The sequence below is a fragment of the Manacus candei genome, unplaced genomic scaffold (assembly GCF_025592945.1).
Source record: "Manacus candei isolate 608988 ecotype Guabito, Panama unplaced genomic scaffold, ASM2559294v1 h1tg000076l, whole genome shotgun sequence".
In the NCBI taxonomy this organism is placed as follows: Eukaryota; Metazoa; Chordata; class Aves; order Passeriformes; family Pipridae; genus Manacus; species Manacus candei.
The window spans coordinates 3737403-3756700 of record NW_026138124.1 but is presented as its reverse complement, the minus strand read 5'-3'; the positions used below and the strand labels follow the sequence as shown (position 1 = coordinate 3756700).

Below are 19298 nucleotides of genomic sequence, written 5' to 3'. Positions count from 1 at the left end.
CAGCTCAGCACATGGCTCAGTGCCTCTGTGTGCTTTGTGCTGAGCTGGGTGCCCGTTGCTATAATTTTACCTGTTTGTGTCCCTTAATCTGTATTTGTTCCCTTTGAAAAGTGCAGGGAGATCCATTAGGGAAGAGGTGCTGGGTAAATACCGCCCGATCCTCTCCCAGCCGGCCCCCGGGATCAGTGATTAACCCCGGGTAAACAGAGCTGCCTGCCAGCCAACCCTCGGGGCACGGGGGACCCGCAGCTGCTCCTCCCCACCTGGAGGGGAGACAGAAAAGGTGGGGTCATCAGGGACACTGCTGGAGCTGGACGGTGGCGCGGAGCTGAGGCGCTGGTGGCAGAGTGCCATGGCCTGCTGACGGTGTGCCATGGGCGGGACCAGCCACCAGCACTATAAGTAGGGCTGGTGACGATCCACCCCGGCAAACCAACCGCTGAACCCCGGCAAAGCACCTGCTGAACCCCGGCGCGTGGAGCAGGCAGCGTGGGCCGGGTGGAGGAGGCGCCCAGGAGGAGCTGTGGTGAGGGTGTCCTGTGCTGGGGAGCCCAACGGCACGTGCTTGATGCCAGCGCAGTGCCCATAGGCTCTGGCACACCCGGGACATGGATCACAGCGCTGGGACAGGTCCATAGGGCTCCCCAGCAGGCGCCAGGCGATGGCAGGAGCTCAGGTGGGGCTCCTGGGAACCTTCCCGGAGCCCCCGGTTGGGCAGTGCCCGGTCTCTGATTCCGACTCCGACTTCGAGGACGCGGCTGTGGGTGGCACAGGACCCGGTGCTGGGGCACAGAACCCCTCCCAGGTCATCCACAGCGGCCACTTCATGGTGTCGTCCCCACACAGCGACGCGCTGCCCCGGCGGCGGCACCACCGCACCAAGCCCGAGCCGGCTGATCCCCGGAGCATCGACCCGACCCTCACCCGGCTCTTCGAGTGCATGAGCCTGGAGTACAGGTGAGTTCCAGAGCCCTCACACTGGCATGTGTCTCATGGGCCCCCAGGTCTCTGAAGACATGAGGGGCTGAGCCCTGCTGCCCAACCAGGGCCTTGTTGCCAGCTGACATCGTCCCACTCTTCTCCACGGGCTGTGTGTGCCATATGCTCAGAAAACACCATCCTGGGAGGTTCTGGGGAGAAAGGGCTGGTGCTGGGTTGTTGGCCATGGAGACAGGTGAGAACTTCCTTCTCTTTTGACGTGTAGCTTGACTCTGCTCCACCTTCCCATGAGATCCAGCGTCGCTGTGCTCAGCTGTAGCACCCTCATGGCCAGACCCTGTGCACCCCACAGAGCAGCAGTGACCCTGTGGGCAGCCAGCACTCAGCCTTTGGCAATCCAGCCCAGAGCAGGAGTCCTGCCTTCTGTCCTTGACTCTGTCCACATGTCCTGAGGTTATTCCATGACAAGCAGCAGCAGCACTAAGGGCTGGATGGCTGCACAGGCTTTTGTCCAGGGTCTCCCAAAAGCTTCCTTCCTTCTCTCCTGCTAAATCTGATGGGTGACTGGATCATTCCCCTGCCACACAAATCACCCAAGCCCTGGTGACAGCTCCTTGGTGACAACAGGACAGACTGCAATGTGTCTCTTGGTGCTTTGGTCCACATTCTTGAAGGCAGATCCCTCCTTTGCCCCCAGGTTTTGACTTCTCTCCAGCATGGCATCAGAGGGACTTTCTCAGGTCAGTGCAAATCTTCATAACCTTTCCCAAAGGAAAGAAACCTGGAATTACAATATCCCGGGTGGAAACCTGGAATAACAATGTGCTGCTGATGCTGCATGAAAGCAGAAGCTCAGCAAAGCAGCCTTGAAGAGGTGCCCATTGCCTTCCCCCTCATTCAGTGGCTCATTTAGGGTCTCATTCAGGGCCTGAGGTCTCAGGTTTGCCTTTAAGACCTTGAGTGCTCCATGTGATGGAATATGTGGTCACTGCCAGGGCATCCCTGGGGATGCTGAGCACAGGGACAGCACTCCAAGGGTACCAGTTCCCACATACCTGGCCTGTCACCATGTCCCAGGTGCCTGGTTTGCTGGCAGCTGGCAGGGCACAGCTCTGCCATTCCACTGCAGTCAGGGCTCCATTGCTCCAGATCTCCCAACCCCTTGGACTCTGTCAGTGCTTCATTTCCTTCCTGCACTGGGCATGGCAATGCCCACACCGGCTCCACTGCAGTGGGACCCTCATCCAAGCCCTGTCCAACCTGGCCTTGGACACTTCCAGGGATGGGGCAGCCACAGCTTCTCTGGGCAACCTGTGCCAGTGCCTCACCACCCTCTCAGGGAAAAATTTCTTCCCAATATCCCATCTAACCCTGCCCTCTGGCAGTAGGATGCCATTCCCCTTGTCCTGTCACTCCAGGCCCTTGCCCAAAGTCCCTCTCCAGCTCTCTGGAAACCCCTTTATGCACTGGAAGGGGCTCTGAGGCCTCCCTGGAGCCTTCTCTTCTCCAGGATGGACACCCCCAGCTGTCCCAGCCTTTCCCTTGCTAATACATTTTGACACTCTTGTAGGCAGCAGCTGGAGGAAGGTATCAGAGTGGGAAAATGCAGTTTAAAGGTACTTGGTGCACCTCTACATTTAGTCTCATCTAATCTGTAACTTCTCTGCATCACCTGCCATTTTACACCTTCCATGCCAGCCAGGTTCCCCAGAGGGGGGGTTGGTGCAGCATGGCCTCAGCTGGAGTCACCAGCCCAAGGTCCCCCAGTCCTCAGGAGAGCAGCCACAGTTTATTGCAGACTAACTCCCTAACCAAGGAGGAACCACAGAAAGGTGTCAGCTTTGGAATTCATCATCCAGCTCCTTTGGAGGGCAGGGCTGGGTCCAAAGCCAGGTCAGGTTGCTCAGGGCCATCACTGATGGATGTGAGCCCACCATGTTCCAGCCTCCCCAGGGCTGCCCTGCTCTCACAGGGAGGAGTGCTGTCCATGGCTTTAGTTGGAGTTTCCCTGTTCCAACTGGTGTAGCTGGTGGCAGTAAGTAGATAAACAAACCCATCCCTCTCCCTCCTTTTCTGTCATGTGCCTTAATCCCCAACCATCTCAACACCTTCCTCTGGGATTGCTCCGGTTTGTGAACCTCCCTCTTGGACCAGGAGACCAGTCTGGGCACAGTAGCCAGCCTTGGCCATCACAGTGTGGAGCAGAGGGGAACTATCCCACCTCCTGGTGAGCTGTGACTGCTGCAGCCACACATCCCCTTGCTGTCTGGCACAGTTTCAAAGGTCTTTGAACTTTCCCTGAACATTTTTCAGTGGCTATAGCTGGAATTCCTCCCCTCTCCAGCATTTCTCCTGGACATTTCACAGACATTACAGCAGTCCTGTCTCAGCCTGAGCAGTCACCCCAAGGATCTGACTTATTTTCCCCTCCTGGGCAGACTGTGCATCACCCCTGGCTTGGAAAGAAACGCTCTCTCCACATCAAGGTTTGCTTCCAGCAGTAAGTTGTTCGCTCAGATCCCTCAAAGAGAGGCAATCCCTGCTCCAGAGTCTTCCTTGTGGTGCTGGAGGCTGAGTTCCTTTTTACTTATATTCCAGGACACTTAGAGCAGCTCTCCTGCCAAAGGCTTAATGATTCTCTCCCACTCCTTCTCCTGCAACAGCCTTAATTTCTGGAATCCCTTCCTTAGACTGTTGTTTCTCCCGTGGGTGATGTTTCTCCCTGCAGCCCACCTGGCTGCCCCTCCTTCCCCAAAAGGCTGAGTGTGGAGCTGAACCAGCTGGGCTCACAACCCTTCCCATGACCCATTCCTGGGAGTCACTGACCTGGGGAACATCCTCCCGAAGGGAGAAAAACTGGGAGCAGACTGGGAGCTGCAAACTGCAGCCTCTCATGGTCTTACCTGGCACACATCTGCCTCAAGTTCCAGAAGTATCTTCCCGTAGCTGTTCCCAGAGTGTGATGTGGATGAACCTCCTCCCTGCAAGTAACAAAGGAGAGATGTGGCAGGTAGGGATGTTAGACTGGGAACTGACCTGGAGCATCCACTCTGCCCCTCTTGTGATTCGAAACAAGGCAGCTTGTGTGCCAATTCCCTACTAATTCATCCTCCTGGCAGGCTCTGTGTCTCCCCTGGAAGAGGTGGAATTGCTGCAATAGCTTCAACACACTCTCTAATTGATTTTCTAGTTCACAGTGCCTTAAACACTCCCACAGGGGCAGCGAACACCAGGCAGAGACCTGAGGGATGCACAAGCTGAGCTTCCCTCTCCCCATTTCCTTCTGGCAGAAGACCCCCCTTCCAGGGGGTCTGATGAGGGGGAAAGTCTCTCCTGCTCAGGCTAAACCCACCCACACTGCACTGTGCTTGTGCTGTCATTAGTGTCAGGGAGCTGTGAGCCTTTTCTCTGCCATTCCCTGGAGTTTTGGGGCTGATCCTGTCCAAGGATTGTGCAGAGGGGCCGGGCTGGTGTGCTGGTGTACCCACACTGATGCACTGGGGAGTCATACCTCCAGAGACCACCAAAATAACTGGCTGTGGAGGTGTAGCTTGGCTTGTAACTCCCCAGCTCTCAGGTGACTTTTTGCAAGAGTTTTTCAATGCCTTCACTTCTCATCTGGGACAGGAAAATGTCTGTTCCATCTCTGCTTGGAGTACACACAGAGCAGGTCCCTACATCATCCCAGCACAGTCTATCAACACCTTTGTTCCACACTATCCCCGAATCACCCCTGGGCTGAGTTCAGTCCCAGCACAGCTGGCACAGCAGTTGTTTCATCCACAGTGAAGAAAACAGCTTGTTTAGGTAGTGGAGTTTAAAGGTGGATTTGAACACAGCCATTTTTCACTTAGGAGGCACATTCCACTGAAACCGTGGTTGGATTTTTAACTTTCTTTGCCAGACTCTGGATTTTAAAACATAAAAACTCAAGAAAATACATGACTGTGGTAGTAAAATTTGTGAGAAATGGAAGATGAGTGTTCAGGACGTGCAGGGAACACTCTCCTCCTTCCTGCCAGCCCCAGGAACCACAGCCATGTCCCACAGCTCAGGGGGTGAGGGGGGCTCTGATAGCCCCACAGGGATCCTGCTTCTTGGAAGGGATGAGCAGGCTTGTCCCTGCCAGAGGACCCTCAGCTCAGCTGTTCCCCTCCTGCTGCCACTCATTTCTCTTTGTGCAGCCCCTGCATCTCTCCAGATCACTCTTCCCTGCTCCTCTTGCTGCTGATGGGGGGAAAAGAACCAATTTTGCCACAGAATCGGGGACTCCAACACCTGAAAGTGCTGGATGGGTAAATAAGCCACGGAGCAAACAAGGTGCTGTGGACCCACATTGGGGTTGGACCCAGGCTGAGCCCTGCTCCCACCTCACCCCATCCCACAAATACCCTGTAGCCCACTGTTTCCCAGTCCCTCTGACTGTGGGGCAGCAAGCCCCTCAACCTGTTTAGGGCACCCTAAACCGTTCCCACGGTTCAATGTGGGGTTTGCATCCATCTCCCTGGGAAGATAATTTCAGGAAAGGGTAGGGCCATATTCAAGGTAAAGCAGGGAGCAAAGATCAGACTGATAAGCCCCAAAAATAAAAGGATCATTAAGGAGAGAAAAAGGCAGTTGGAGGCAAAGCCCAAAGGCATCACGCCACTGCCTCCAGACCCCACAGCAGCTCCGTGGCCACGGCCCCACAGGCCCTACGCGTGACCAAGGTGTCTGACTGCACGCCAAGGGATTGGGCTGCTCCTTTCAGCTGTCTGTGAGTGAGGAGCGTGGCCTTGACCAGTAGGATTTGGCCTGGTGCCTGGGAAAACCGTCCTTTCCATTGGCTCCCCCGCTTGGCAGCACCGAGCTGTTTGCCTGGGGTGACACTGGGGAAAGTTCAAAATCCTGGTGATAGTCGAGTCCTTAACTCTCTGCAGGCTGGAGCCACGGGGCCTCAGGTCCTTTTCCAGCCCCTGGGGCTGTGGGTTGGGCTGTATGTCCCTTGGGAAACTGTCCCCATCCACCCCTGTGGGTGGAAGCACCCACTCCCAGACACATCCCTGCATCAGGCTCTGGAGGTGGAGGGGTCCCTGGTCCTCCTCCTCTGCAGGAGGCAGATTTCAAGGCAAGTCAAAGCAGATTTCAAGGCAAGAACCCATCAAAATCATAGTTAGAGAATTTCTGGAGGTTTCACAAGCTTGAATGAACAAGTCAGAGGCTTCTTACACCATTCTCATCCCCAGCTCCTCCCTGGGGACACAGCCTGGAGGCACCTGGATGCACCCAAGGAGAGGCTGGGAACAGGGGATACAGCACCCCAGCCTCTACCTTTCCTGCTCCCTGCATGAGCCAAGGAAAAGTGGGACTCAGAGCAGCACTGAGATCTTTAGGGGACAAATTATTGGCTGGGGAGGGATGCCATGCAGGCTGCAGCCACCTCTCAGAGGGACCCCTGGAGCAGCTGGCATTGCCCTGGGGCCATGCCCTGATGGGTGGGAGAGCTGGGAGAAGTGAAATGGACCCCAAAGTGAGGCAGAGGGACCCCTGGGGCAGCAGGACCACCAGGACCTCCCCAGTGAGGGCACAGGAGCAGTTGTGTCCCTTGGCTGGATGGAAACAAGACAGTGAGTGAAATGAGGCTTCCCCCAATGCAGGTCCCATCAGGGACATCACCACCACCACAACGAGCTGTAGAACAAACACAGCTGCCTCTGGGAGCTGGGAAATCAGAAGCAAGGAGCCCAGTTCGGGCTGGGGGGCACAGGTTTGCAGGGATGGGTATGGAGAAGAGGTCAGGGCAACTCTGGCTGAAGGCAGGGCTGGTCTTGCTCTGTCTGTCTTCGGGCACAGACAAGTGTCCCTTAATGTCCTGAACATCCTCCAGTGCTGTCCTGCCTTCCTAGAACCCCAGGATGGCTGCCACTGCCTGCCCCAGCTGAAAGCAGCATTTCCAAGTCTTTCCTGGCATGAAAAGGAGGGTCAGAAATAGCTGCCCAAACGCTGTGATGAGGCAAGAGGCACCACAGCACATGTCCCCGGGCGTCTCGCCTGGGCGGGAGACTTCCCTTCCTGTCCCCTAGGGCTGGGACACAGCCGGCCTGGTCAGGGACAGTGGGATCTCTCCTCAGAGCTGGGGTTCAAACCACAAGGAGTCAATTCCTCTGTGTGCTGTGCTTTAATTCTGGGGGTTTGAGAAGCCTCCCGTGGGTCTGTGAAGCTCAGGGATTAGGCCTGTGCTGCTCTCGGAGTGCACAGGAGTTGGGAATGCTCCTGTGGGTGCTCCCAGAGGTGCCTGCCAAGCCTCCTGTAGCAGAGCCACCTGGCTGTGCCTGCTCCTGACTTGCCACCAGGCTGGTGGCCCCTAGGCATGTTCCCCTAGGCCTGTCTTGAGGCATAGCCCCCCGGGGAGACCCTGAACTGGAAGGACTGTGGGATGGTGCCCCTCAGCCTCCCCTTCGCTTGGTGTTTCAGTGGGAAGCTGGTGTCACCCAAGTGGAAGAATTTCAAGGGGCTGAGGCTGCTTTGCCGGGATAAAATTCGTCTCAACAACGCGATCTGGAGAGCGTGGTACATCCAGTGTGAGTATGGGCCAGACCCTGCTCCCTCTGCCAGGAGCCAGGCTATGCCCAGGGGGATGGGGCTGGCACCGGGGTGGCCGTGTGCAGGTGCGTGGATAAATCATGGATGGGGCATGGATGATGCCAGCTGTGCTCTCGCCTGTGCAGATGTGGAGAGGAGGAAGAACCCCGTGTGTGGCTTCATCACCCCTCTGGAGGGGTTGGAGGCTGATGAGCACCGAAAACCAGAGGTAGGGCAGGGTCCCTTGCAGGTCTGGGTGGCACAGCAGGGAACTGGGGACCCATTTGCTGGGAAAGGTGTTTCTGACACGGCACGAGGCAAACAGCCCTGGCTGTGGGGTGTTGGGGCTGGAGGGCTCAGCCATGACCCCCTGTCCTGCCCCCCCAGGCTGTTGTGCTGGAGGGGAACTACTGGAAGCGCCGCATCGAGGTGGTGATGAGGGAGTACCACAAGTGGAGGATCTACTACAAGAAGCGGGTGAGTGGCTCTGCCCGTGCTGCTCCCCCTCTGAGGCAGTGCCAGTGGTGGGGTGGAACACCAGTATGCCCACCCTGGAGCTGTGGCTGACAGGGAGGGATGTGACAGGCTCTTGCCAGAGTTGGGGGGGGCTGCTGGCTGCCCCCCCTGAGCTGTCACCCTCACCCTGCCCCACAACATACCCACCCTGCCTGGGGGCTGACACAAATTGTCTTCTCCTTCAGCTCCGAAAGTCCACCCGGGAGGGAGAGATCTCCAGTCCAAAGCAGGTGAGTCTGCTAGGAAAGGGTGGGGAGGGGGAAAAGGGAGGCACAATGCAGACCCCTGCACTGGGCAGCTTGGGAGAAGGGCAGAGGAAAGCCCCATGGTGTGGCAAGCCCCATGGGATGGGATGCCAAGCACTTGGGATGCTGGATTCACCCTTCTGGAAGCAGCAGAGTGCCAGATGTGAAGGTTTGGAGTCATAACACTGCAGGAAGCATGGAGGATGGCAGGGAGAGCAGCCACAGAGCCAGGCATGGACCCTCCCCATGAGAGGTGCCCACCTGGCTCCTTTGCTCCATGTCATGCAGGATGAGGGTGTCTGGAGGCCAACAGAGAAATGGTGCAACCAGCTCTTCTGCAATGTGGTGCCAATGCTGCTTGGGGATGAGGAAGAGGAGCCTGGGAGCAGGCAGCACTTTGACTTGGACACCTTCCTCTCAGACATATCTGACACCCTCTTCACCATGACACAGATGCCCAGCACTCACCAGGCACTCCCCGAGGACGGTAGGTGCCCCAGACCATGCTCCAGCAGGATGTGGAGGTGGAGCAGGGTGGTGGGATGGGATGGCCCTGGCTCTCCACAGGGTGGGCACCCACCTCCCTGCCCAGGGAAGGGTCCAGTGACACAGGGTGACTGGGGTGACACAGAGGGGTTGGCAGGTGGTGGTGGGAGCAGCCCTGAAGGGTGATCTTAGAGGTGCAGTGGCTGGGCCCTGATGTTGCAGCTCTGCCCTCTTCCAGCATACATTGGGAATGCAGACATGATACAGCCGGATTTGGCACCCCTGCAGCCCAGCCTGGATGATATGGACATCTCAGGTAAGAGCCAGCCTGGATGTGGTACCACATCCCACACAGCCCTGCACCCCGTGGCAGCCCAAAATGGGGGGTCAGAGGGTTGTCCAGGCTACAGAGGGAGCTGCTGGGGCAGGCAGAAGCACCAGACACCCAGTGCCATGGGAAAAGCAGCATGGATGGACAGGGGCTGTAGGCAGGGGGTTGGTGTGCTTGCCTGCCCCAGCAGCTCCCTCTGTAGCCTGGCCAACAGAGCCACAGAAGGTTGGGAAAGTTCACACCAGGAGCTGTGGGAGGGGATTTCTATAAGCAGAGGATCTTTCCAGGCGTGCCAAAGCCCCTCATTTTGGCTGCAGACAGAGGAAGGACAATTGTCCCAAATTGGAAGAGGAAACCCCTGGAGGGCAGGTTCTGCATCCCCTCCTCACCCCACTGCCCAGCCAGCCCCAGGCTGAGCAGCCCAAGGGACTGGGACCCTGCAACTGGTCTGTGCTACATCCCCTGGGGACAAGCCTCTGTCCCTGCCAGGCTGCCCAGAGACAAACCTGGCACTGGTGTCCAGCTAGGGCAAGGGCATGACAAGGAGGAACACCAGGAAGGGGGCAGTAGCAGCCTCCCCCATGCTACCATGCAGGCTCTGAGCTGTGAGTGTCCCTGTGTGCCATGGAATCAACTGGGACACGTCCTGGTCCCAGCAGTGTCCCCATATGCCAGGGCAGGGCACCGCTGGGGACCAGCTTTGCCCTCGAATGTGCTGGAGCTGGGCACACTGTGGGGGTTGGTGGCTGCAAGCCCTCCAGGTAGCTGGTGGTCTCGGGCAGCAGCAGCATCTCCAGACCCCCATGTGAGCCTGGAGCTCCATGGCCCGTCTCCACTTCCTTCGGCAGGAGGAAACAAGGGCACTTGCGCCATACGGCTGAGGGGTGATGCAAGACCAGATGCTGGCAGGGAGCAGGATGGGCACTCTGTGTGCCAGGGCAGGCAGTGGGATGCCCTGGGGATGGATGAGGTGGGAAGGCTCCTCCCAGCACCTCCTTGGCTCACTCCCTCCAGAGATCCCATCAGGCTGGACCACACTGGGAAGAGGGTCTGTCCCGTGGCTGACTCTTTGCCCCCTGTCCCCTGGTGCCCCACATGGACATCAGTCAGTGGACAGCTCCAAGGGGGTCAAATTGACCCTAGACAAGTGTCCCTCCCCCCAAGAGGTCCTGCGTGGTGTCACAGCAGCAGCCCCAGCACCCCTCTGAGGGCCCAGCATGGCCTCATGCTCAAGCAGATGGCAGGAGCACAGTGTTGCTCAGCTGAACCAATGTTTCTGCCAGGTTGGCTTTTTTCCTGGGAAAAGGCCTGCACTTTGCTCCAGGGTGCTGTCTGGGAATAGGGTTTTACTGCAAGCTATATAATAGGGGTTTACTGCAAGCCACTAAATCACAGGGAAGCGTTCTTTCCAGTTCTGCCTGTGCCCAGCAGCTCAGAACAGGAACACTGCTGGGGCTGAGGAGGGTCCAAAAAGTCCTGCTGGGGTCAGGGACAGTGTCCCAGCTGTGGCTCCTGGACTGCTGGAGAGGGGCTGGTGTGCCCCGGGGCAGGGCAGCATTCCATGGGGCGCTTGGAGACTCATGGGTGAGAGTTTTGTCCTAGATATGGGACATTTCCTGAGGTGCCTGGAGACCTGTGTGTGAGAGTTTTGTCCTAGACATGGGACATTTCCTGGGTCACCGTGTGGGGCAGCTCCCTGGATGATGAGGGGTTGCAGCTGAGGGCTGTGTGTGTGCCATGTCCCCCGTGGAGAAGTGAGGAGAGGAGACGGGGGTGAATGGTGGGTGCTGGGTGCCACCAACCCAGTTATGTCCCAGAGGACACTTTTTCAGCAGGGCAGGCCATGGTTTTCTGTGAATCCCTCATGCAGAGCTGTGCGGGGTGGGCACCGCGGGGTCACAGGGCTGTCACCGTGTCGGGTGGCCCTGGCAGAGCTCAGTGCCTGCCAGTCAGAGCCTGCAAGCCAACCCCCAAATGAGGAAGCATCTCGTGTCCGCGGCGGGTCCGGAGCGCGGTGCGGGGCGGATGGAGAAGTCCTGATGGCAGAGGCGAGGGAGCAGCCCAGCCCTGTGCCCCGCTGGCACCGCGCTCCAGGTAGGACCCACGCTGGGCATGGGGACACTGGGGGCTGGGCTGGCCGTCCCACGGGGTGGCATTGTCCCGCTGCACCACAGGGCTCTCCCAGAGCCTGTGGCCAGTCCTGGAGGGTCCTTAGGTTGGGAAGGGGCTCTGCAGCCCCAATCCCAGCAGAGAGCAGCCCCAGGTTTGAGCAGGATGCCAAAGGCGTGGTGTGCTGACCACATGGGCTATTCTCCCTCGAGCAGCCCCGTGCCCTGGCCGTGCTGCACTACCTGGAGCAGGGCAGGGTGATGTGATGGTGCGGAGGAGCATGGGCAGGAGCTGTGGGGTGGGGAAGGGGCAGGAGAAAGGGAGGACAGGGCTCCCAGGGGCTGCCATCCCTGTAGCACAGCGAGAAGCACAAGAGGCACAAATCTGCCAAGCTGGGCACCAGAAATGCCTATAAATACCCACAGAGCTTTGGTGCCAGTGGCAGAGGCAGCCCAGTGTGGGCACAGTGCAGGTGGAGGCAGCGTGGGGCTGGGCTGCATCCCAGGAAGGGTGAGACCCTGCCTGGCAGCATCACGGCACTCACTGAGTGCCAGTCCGTGGAGGGGCAGGGGTGGCTCTGCCGTGCCCCCAGGGACTCACCATGGCCTTGGCAGAGGGAAGGGGCAGTCTGGGGGCTGTGTGGGGCAGCTCAGCAGCGGCTCTGCCCCATCTCACACCGCTGTTTCCCTCAGATGGCAGCACATGCCATGCTGGAATCATCACCATGCCCAGTCCTGTGGCATCCCACAGTGCTGGCACATTTGCTCCTCTGGTGTAGATTCAGCAGGGTCTCAGGCCTTTGTGGGTCCCAGTCAGGACACCCCGGGTGCTGGAGCCTGGACCACAGCCAGTGCCCTGGTCATGGCTGCACACACCAGGCAGGCAGAGCCAGCAGCAGGGCCTGGAGGTGGCACTGCCAGTGCCAGACAAGGGCTGGAGAGTACGGCTGGGTGCTCCCCGGAGGAGATGCGAGTGCCTGTCCCAGGGTGGATGCTCAAGCACAGAGCCTGTGCCAGGGGCTGGCAGGCAGGAAATCCAGCGAGTCCTCCTGCTCCCTCCTACAGGGAAGCATCCAGCAGCCCCATCCCAACCCCACAGTCATCCTCTGCCCCCTCTCCTGGTGGTGATGTCGGAGCCAGCGCTGGCACAGGCACTGAGCCGAGGCGGGCGTGGGGCTGATGTGCCCGGGGAGGTGGCTGCCCAAAGTGTCGGGCCAGCCCTGCGTGCCACGGCGTCTGGGGCTGCGGAAGGAGCAGGGTTGTGGGAAGGAGACAGGAAGGGAGCGGGAGTCGCGGCAGGGTCACGCGGCTCGGCTTCGGGAAGGCCATGGGATGTGGTTACCCACAGGCTGCACGCACGGCAGTGCTGGGTGGGGAGGACACCACTCACCACCAGGAGAGGGGACCATCCACATTCCCCTGTGGCTTGGGAATGCTCATCCGGACCCCCCTGCTGTGCCCCCAGCCTGGGTGTGGTGGTCCCTGCCCCAGCCCGGGGCTGATACAGCCCCACACACCCCTGGGAGCAGCCGTGGGGCTGGAGCATGTGGAGCCCAACTGGGTACCAGGGATGGGATCCCCACCCTTGGGTGGCACTCCGGGTGGGTTTTCCTGTTCCCATGCATATGGCAAGGCTGGCCCTGGGTGACAAATCTACCAGAGCTGCCCTGGCCACACAAGGTGAAGGGGGGATTGGCAAGTCTCTAGCAGTGCCAGTAACAGGATACAGCTCCACCCTACGTGCCCCAGGGCTTGTCCCCTGTCTCTGGGCAGGTCCCCTCATGCCAGTCACCATGTCTCCACTTGGCCCTGCAGATCTCTTCTTCAGCCACCGAACAGCCCCATCGCAGACACAACTGGGCTACCAGGAGCCGTCCTGCTTCTTGCCCATGGCCGAGCCCCTGTTTGATGCCGGGGAGTCCCTGATGGGTGCTAGGGGGCTGCCTGCAAGCCCTGAGGCCCCACTGTCACCTGGCACCCTCCTCCAGGTGAGCAGAATCCCAGCCCACAGCCAGTGGCTGCCGGTATCCCAGCCACCCTCCCTGATGCTCCGGTGTCTCCCACAGCCCAGCAGCGCCTCCCAGCTCAGCCTACACAGCGCCTTCCTGGGCCCCGAGCTGCCCCCGGCCCCCCTGCCCCCCGAGCCCCCCTCTGCAGTGCCCAGCAGCTTCAGCCCCCCGCTCCGACACAAGCTCCCGCTGCAGTACGACCTCCCCACCAAGTGCCTCAGCCTGGAGCCACCAGGACCCCACTACATCCCCCCCATCCTGTCCCCTGGGGCGCCACTACCGAGCCCAGACTCCCCCTTCTCCCCCGCCTCGGCCCCCCGCTCCAAGTTCCCCTACGCCAGCTCCCCTGGCCCCTCTCTCCTCACCCACCCTGCCTCCCCCCTCCCAGCCCCCTGCTTCACCCCACACACCCCGGGGCTGGGCTACCCCACGGGCATGGTGCCCCCGGGGTACCCCGGCCCTGCTGCCCCCCAGCTCCTGCCCCCTGCCCTGCTGGGCGACCCCAGGTTTGCCCCCCCCAAGGGGCTGCCCCAGGGTGGGGGGGGGCGGCCCAAGGCAAAGCCTGGTGGCACCAAGGCGAGGAGGCTGCCAGGACCCGCCGTGCCCCACCTGCCTGTGTCCAACCCCTGCCTGAGCCAGCTGCTGACCGCAGGTAAGGGGGACGGGGGGACTGTGGGGGGACACAGGGGTGAGCCGGGGGGGATGGTATGGGAGGGATCAGAGAGGGGACCATGCTTTCTCCCTGGTGTTGGGGCTCTGGGGATGCTGGGCAGGGCACATGGCTGTCCCCATAGGGACAAGCACAGGGGTGAAGATCCTCCCAGCTCCAGGAGCCAGAGGGAGCTGAGGCCCAGGCAGCCCCAGGGCTTGGCCACGGGCACTGCTGGGAAATCCCTGTGTCCCCAGGCTGGTCTCCATGGACACAACAGATAACTGGGTGTCCTGCACAACCTGCTGCCTGTAGGTGTGATGAGACAGGTCCCTTCATGCTATGTCCCTGTCCCTGTGCTTGGCTGGGGAGGGGCTGGGCCTCCCTGCTTGCACAAGGCTCCCAAGAACATCCCCGCTGCCAAGAGAGTACTGGCACCTCTCTCCAGGGGTGCATCCCCCTTCTTGGGGCAGCCTGGCAGGGAAGGGGCTGCAGCAGTGCTGGTGTGGGGGGCTGGCTGTCCCCTGGGGCGGGGAAGGTCACCCCAGCCCTGACAGCCCCACGCAGAAGAGCCCATCTGCTCCCTGCCCTGTCAGCCAAGCAGGACCCAGCCCTGGACGCCCCTCGCCCGATGGGTGCAGGACTCATGCCCGTGGCCCCTGTCTCCCCGGTAAGCACTCACCTATCCCCCAGCTTGGGAATTTCCCCCTCCCCCATTGGGAATTGCCCCCTCCAGGTTGGGAATTGCCCTCTCTTGGCTGCTGGGGCAGGGGGGGAGAAGGGGTAGGGGGGCAGATGGGCTCCAAGGGGGTCACACTTTGCTGTGGGCTGGACAGGCACAAGGGGGAAGGAGTGGACATGTGGCTGGAGGTGGCAGGATTCACCCGAGTGTCTTCGGTAAAAGAACCAGGGCAGAGGTGGGAGAGACACCTTTCCTGGGGCTCTGGGCCTCGGGCTGCCTCTGCAGATGGTTCAGTGGGGCTGCCCTTCCCTGTCCCTTGTGGGGGTTTGGCTTTCAGTGCCAGTTGTGGGGTGCTGACTCCCCAACTCCCTTTCCCTCTGCCTTCTCCTAGCAGCAGAGCACTGTTCCCGAAGTCCCTGCCACCTTCCTCCCCAGAATGGCCCAGCTGAGCCCAGGACTGGCTCCTGGCTCCAGCCCTTCCCCAGTGGTGCCGGTGCCGCTGGCAGGCATGCAACCGGGCTCCCTGAGAGTCCCCAAGGCAGAGCAGCTGTCTCCCACCTCAGCTTGTGGTAAGCCAGGGGCACCCCAAAGAGCTCCACAGGGCACCACCGTTCCTGCAGAGAGCTTGGACCAAACATTGTGGGAATGTTTCATTTTGGCTTCAATCCCAGCTATTTCCATTCCCCCAGCCAAGCACAGAAGGTTCCTCCCCACGTGGGAGGCGCAGCCCCTTCACCTGCCTCCTTCTACAGGGGCAAAAGCAGAAATAGGAAAAGACAAAAACAGAGCAAAATGTCTGACTGTGGTTTTGAAACCCCAGAGCTTGGTTTTGGAGCAGGAAGTGCCTGCTTTCACCCGCGGAAACCAGCACGGCCGCTGGAAACCAGGCTCTGGTGTCGTTCCCAGTTCATTCCGGTGCTGCACACCACAACCTTGCTGCCCTCGGGACTCTTGCTGGATATTTCCACCCCAAGAAACACCGGGAATTTAAAATGTCACATCCCAGATGTTCCCATTTCTGAGCAGTTGTAAATGAGTGGGATTTGGGGTAATGTGTGGTTAGAGGCTGGAGCAGAGCATCCCAGTCAGAGGGGTGGGTGCCCCAGGGCAGGGGCAGTACTGTGGGTGCTCCTCCGTGCCTGTCCCAGTGTGTGACAGGTGTCACTCTGTCACAAGGGGCTGCTGCTGCCCTCTCCCCAAACCAGCATTTTCCTTTTTCCAGACAGCAACTGGCGCAAGCCCAGCCAGGCTTCTCCAGGACCCGCTGCAGGGCTGGGCACTGGCACCTCCGTGCACCACCCCGTGTCCCGTCGGGGCAGGCCTGAGTCCAACAAGGTACTGCAGCAGCCCCATATGCACCCCCCTTTCCTCCTACCCCCCCAAAACTCCATCCACCCTCACTGCAAGCTTTGGGCCAGCCTGTCCCCGCTGGGGCTGGTGGCCCGTGGCTGTCCCCGCTGCCGGGAGGTGCCTGACGGCGCTGCCCCGCAGCTGGAGAGCCGCCGCATCACGCACATCTCCGCCGAGCAGAAGAGGCGCTTCAACATCAAGCTGGGCTTCACCACGCTGCACAGCCTGGTGAGCACGCTGAGCACCCAGCCCAGCATCAAGGTGAGCACCCAGGGCCATCCCTGGGCATGCAGGGACACCTGGGGGATGCTGCATCCCTGCTCTGCCCCAGAGCATGGAGCTCCTGCCCCTGTAGGCACATGGAGACCTGCACTGTGTGGCCGTGCCAGGGCGGTCTGGGCTCTGGAGACTCTGCCAGGGTGGTCTGGGCCCTGTACCCCTCTCACCCCTTGGTTTCCCAGGTCAGCAAGGCAACCACCCTGCAGAAGACAGCTGAGTACATCTGCAAGCTGCAGCAGGAGCGGGCGGCTCTGCAGGATGAGGCACAGCGGCTGCGGGAGCAGATTGAGGAGCTCAACAGCTCCATCAAGTAAGGGGGGACGTGGCTGGGGGACACTGCCTGCTTCGGGGTGTCCAGGCAGGGCAAGTGGCAGTGCTGGAGTGGCAGCAAGACATGGTAGGTCTCCCTGGAGCACCTGTCCCTCCTAAAACCCTGGCTGGGAGAGGGCTGATGCTCAAGAGGCAGTTACTGCTTGGGACCAGACTGTGGGGCCAGGCCCCACAGCCACCCTGGGAGAGGGACACTGCCTGCCAACCCCTGCTGAGAGCTGAGGTCCTGCTGGAGCCTCTGAGCTCCTGCTGGGCCCCATGGGCAGCCCCTGTGGCTCCCAGCCTCCCAAACACGGCCCCACGGCGCTGCTTGTGCCCCACAGCCTGTGCCAGGAGCAGCTGCCGGCCACGGGGGTGCCCATCACGCGCCAGCGCTTCGACCACATGCGCGGCATGTTCGACGAGTACGTCCGCTCCTCCACACTGCAGAACTGGAAGTTCTGGATCGTATCCTTTGGGGCCAGCACCTGCTGCTCCCTCTGACCTCTGCACCAAACACCAGGTGCTCTGGTTCACCCGCTGCTGCCAGGTCTGTGGGGTCCCTCTGGCTCTACAGACCCTGTAGAGGGACCTGTAGGGAGGGACCCAGGGAGATGCTCCCCAGCCGAGGGCACATGGTGGGAACATGCCGAGGTGTTGTGGTTAGGAGGAATCTTCTGTTACAAGGGAGCAAAAATAGTAGGAATAAATGGTTGGTCTTCAGGGAAATGGAAAGTGGAACTGAGCTCATGCAGGCAATTGCTCCTGGTGAGATGGGAACTGGCTCTGAGAGGCAGCAGCCATCAACCAGGGATTAGGAGAGGTCCAGACACAAAGCTGGGGACATGATGGCTTGGTCCTGGTGGCTGCATGACACACTTTGGAAATCCAGGGATGGAGAGGACCAAGGGCAAGGAAACCTGTAGGCAGAGGGCTGGATCTGCTCCTCTGTGAGCAGGGATTAGACACACTGGGACCATTAAACCTACAGAAACTGTGAGGTCTGTGAAATCCCAAGTAGCAGAAGGGTTGGGCAGGCACTGCTGCCCACGGTCCCACCCAGTGCAGCACATCTGGGCAAGGCAGAGGTGGCTGCTGACAGAGCTGGGGAGCTCCTTCCTCAGGACACTGAGTATCCTAAAGCCAACATGGGCTCCAGGACACGCTCGCGGCAAAGGTATCTGTGTGGATTACTGCATGCACAAAATCACCTGTCCCAGATTTTGGTCCCCAGATCAAAATCCCTGGTCCCTGCAGGCTGGGGGAGCACACTGGCCACACTGGTGTCCTGCCCTGCTCCTGGGCACTTTGCTAGCAGACATGGTGGGGGTTACACAGCTCTCCCACCGCCCCAGGTGACACTCAGGTCCTCATCACCCCAGCAGTTCAGGCTGGTGCCCAGTGCGGTGCTGAGCTGGGAAGGCACCCAGCAGGTCTGATCCATGGTCTGTCCTGCTGCTCCAGCAGTTCTGCTCCAGAGCTGGGCAAGATCTGTCCTGCTGCTGAGGGAGGGTGATGCCCACACCTGGCAGGTGGGAGACCATGGCTGTGGCAAGGCTGGTCCTTAACTCCTCTGCTCCCGCCAGTTCAGTATCATCATGCGGCCCCTCTTTGAGTCCTTCAATGGGATGGTGTCCACGGCAAGCATGGAGAGTCTCACCCAGACATCCCTGGCCTGGCTGGACCAGCACTGCTCCCTCCCAGCACTTCGGCCAAGTAGGTGGCCCTTTGCCCGGCTCTGGCACCCCGAGCGAGTTGGGTGGGCACAGACTAAGGGAAAGGCTGAGGGGAAAAAGACAGCCGTGTCCTGAGGGATGGAGAGGCTGATCCGTGGGATGTCCCGGGGCTTGTGCTCGATGCTTTCCTGTGCTCCTGTCACGCCCACCTCCCAGATGAGCTTTCTGTGCTCTAACCCGGTGTCCTGGCAGGGCAGATTCAGCCGTCTCCAGAGCCCCACAGGGTGGGTTTCCCTTCGCCCCATCTGCTGGGAGCTGTGGCAGAGAGCGGTCCCGCTGTTCCAGCAGCTGGAGCAGGGATGGGCAGCGCCGTCTCCCGCAGGGTGGGTCACCCCTCGCAGCCCCCGAGGGGCGTCGGGCAGTGACCTGTCCCCCTTGTCCCTTGTCCCCGCAGCCGTCCTGAGCTCCCTGCGGCAGCTGAGCGTCTCCACTTCCATCCTCAGCGACCCTGCCCGTGTCCCCGAGCAGGCGGCGCGGGCGGTGGCGGCGCTGGGACGCGGCGCCTCCTCCTCCTCCTCCTGACTGCCCCAGGAGGGCGGCCCGGGGGCTCCGGGGGTCCCAGCCGGGGCTGCGAGGGGGCTGTCCCCATCTTCCCCCCCGATAAAGGACTCGCTGTGCCACGGCCCCCGCCTGGTTCTTCAGCCCCGGGGCTGTTCTAGGGCACGGCTGGGAGGGGTGGGGTGGGACCGGGAATGGAGGGGCGGTGAGACGGGGTGGGGACAGTCGGGGCTGGGAACGGGGACGGGGGCTGGGGGGAGATGAGGGGAACCGGGGCAGAGGCGGGGAAGTGAGACGTGGGGTCAGATTAGGGGCGGGGGGTGGCGGGGGTGGGGGAGTGCCGGCAAGGGCTGGGGGTGCAGGGGCTGTTGAGGGCAGGAGCTGGAGGAAGGAAGGGCTAGGGAGGGGGTGCGGGCAGGGCCTGGGGGGGTGATGGGGCTGGAGGGGGGAGTGTGCAGGCAGAGGCTGGGGAAGTGGGGGGGCCGTTGTCGGGGGGCTGGGGTAGGGAATGGGGTGACAGCCGGGAGGTCTGGGGGTGGCCGGGGTTGGATAGGGGGTGATAGCGCTGGGGCTGACAGCGTTGAGGGTGACAACGTCGGG

At 60.6% G+C, this 19298-nt stretch overlaps 1 protein-coding gene across 2 annotated transcripts; it reads left to right on the top strand.

The window, feature by feature from the left end:
* The first annotated feature begins 345 nt into the window (after positions 1-345).
* On the top strand, positions 346-18827 carry MLXIPL (MLX interacting protein like). Of its 2 annotated transcripts, XM_051809288.1 has the most exons (17): positions 352-957; positions 7393-7499; positions 7647-7729; positions 7888-7977; positions 8202-8246; positions 8550-8748; positions 8986-9063; positions 13002-13174; positions 13253-13847; positions 14441-14514; positions 14921-15095; positions 15749-15861; positions 16018-16137; positions 16338-16465; positions 16809-16932; positions 18051-18180; positions 18595-18827. In XM_051809288.1, the coding sequence occupies exons 1-17, from the start codon at positions 662-664 to the stop codon at positions 18720-18722; spliced, it is 2658 nt and encodes an 885-aa protein (XP_051665248.1). In that variant the 5' UTR covers positions 352-661; the 3' UTR covers positions 18723-18827. The 2 variants fall into 2 exon arrangements, with proteins under 2 accessions (XP_051665247.1, XP_051665248.1); XM_051809287.1 differs by having other exon boundaries at positions 346-957; positions 13002-13847.
* Positions 18828-19298: the final 471 nt, after the last annotated feature.

Coding starts and splice junctions, on each gene's coding strand:
- MLXIPL (XM_051809287.1), top strand. CDS start 662: ATGGCAGGAGCTCAGGTGGGGCTCCTGGGAACCTTCCCGGAGCCCCCG. Junction 13,848..14,440: donor GAGCCAGCTGCTGACCGCAG/GTAAGGGGGACG, acceptor CTGCCCTGTCAG/CCAAGCAGGACCCAGCCCTG. Junction 16,933..18,050: donor AGAACTGGAAGTTCTGGATC/GTATCCTTTGGG, acceptor TGCTCCCGCCAG/TTCAGTATCATCATGCGGCC.